The sequence below is a fragment of the Pygoscelis adeliae genome, unplaced genomic scaffold (assembly GCF_000699105.1).
Source record: "Pygoscelis adeliae isolate BGI_AS28 unplaced genomic scaffold, ASM69910v1 Scaffold52, whole genome shotgun sequence".
NCBI classification, from domain to species: Eukaryota; Metazoa; Chordata; class Aves; order Sphenisciformes; family Spheniscidae; genus Pygoscelis; species Pygoscelis adeliae.
Window position 1 is genome coordinate 365,938 of NW_008824285.1, and position 726 is coordinate 366,663.

Sequence of the window (726 nt, forward strand, 5' to 3'; positions counted from 1 at the left end):
CTGTGTGTGACGGCCACCATCGAGACGCTGTGCGCCATCGCCGTGGATCGCTACCTCGCCATCACATCACCGCTGCAGTATGAGGCGCTGGTGACCAAGGGCAGGGCGCGGGCCGTGGTGTGCCTGGTGTGGGCCATCTCTGCCTTCATCTCCTTCCTGCCTATCATGAACCACTGGTGGCGGGACGGGGCGGACGAGCAGGCGGTGCGCTGCTACAACGACCCGCACTGCTGCGACTTTGTCACCAACATGACCTACGCCATCATCTCCTCCACCATCTCTTTCTACGTGCCCCTGCTCGTCATGATCTTTGTCTACGTCCGTGTCTTCGCTGTGGCCACGCGGCACGTCCAGCTCATCGGCAAGGACAAGGTGAGGTTCCTGCAGGAGCCCCCCAGCCCCAGCTCCAGGAGCGGCCGACGGAGACGGCCCTCCCGTCTGCTGGCCATCAAGGAGCACAAGGCGCTCAAGACCCTGGGCATCATCATGGGCACCTTCACGCTCTGCTGGCTGCCCTTCTTTGTGGCCAACATCATCAAGGTCTTCTGCCGGCCGCTGGTGCCGGATCAGCTCTTCCTCTTCCTCAACTGGCTGGGCTATGTCAACTCAGCCTTCAACCCCATCATCTACTGCCGCAGCCCCGACTTCAGGAGTGCCTTCCGCAAGCTGCTCTGCTGCCCGCGCCGTGCCGACCGCCGGCTCCACGCCGTCTCTCAGGACCTGCAG

General features: G+C 63.4%; 1 protein-coding gene across 1 annotated transcript in view; it reads left to right on the top strand.

Moving 5' to 3' along the window:
* Positions 1 to 3: 3 nt before the first annotated feature.
* The window catches only part of ADRB3 (adrenoceptor beta 3), a gene marked incomplete at its 5' end in the record, with an annotated part of 7,023 nt that continues 6,300 nt past the window's right edge, over positions 4 to 726 (top strand). The window contains one exon of the mRNA XM_009318622.1: positions 4 to 708. Within this exon, the coding sequence (XP_009316897.1) occupies positions 4 to 708 (705 nt within the window). The remainder of the gene's footprint in view (positions 709 to 726) is intronic.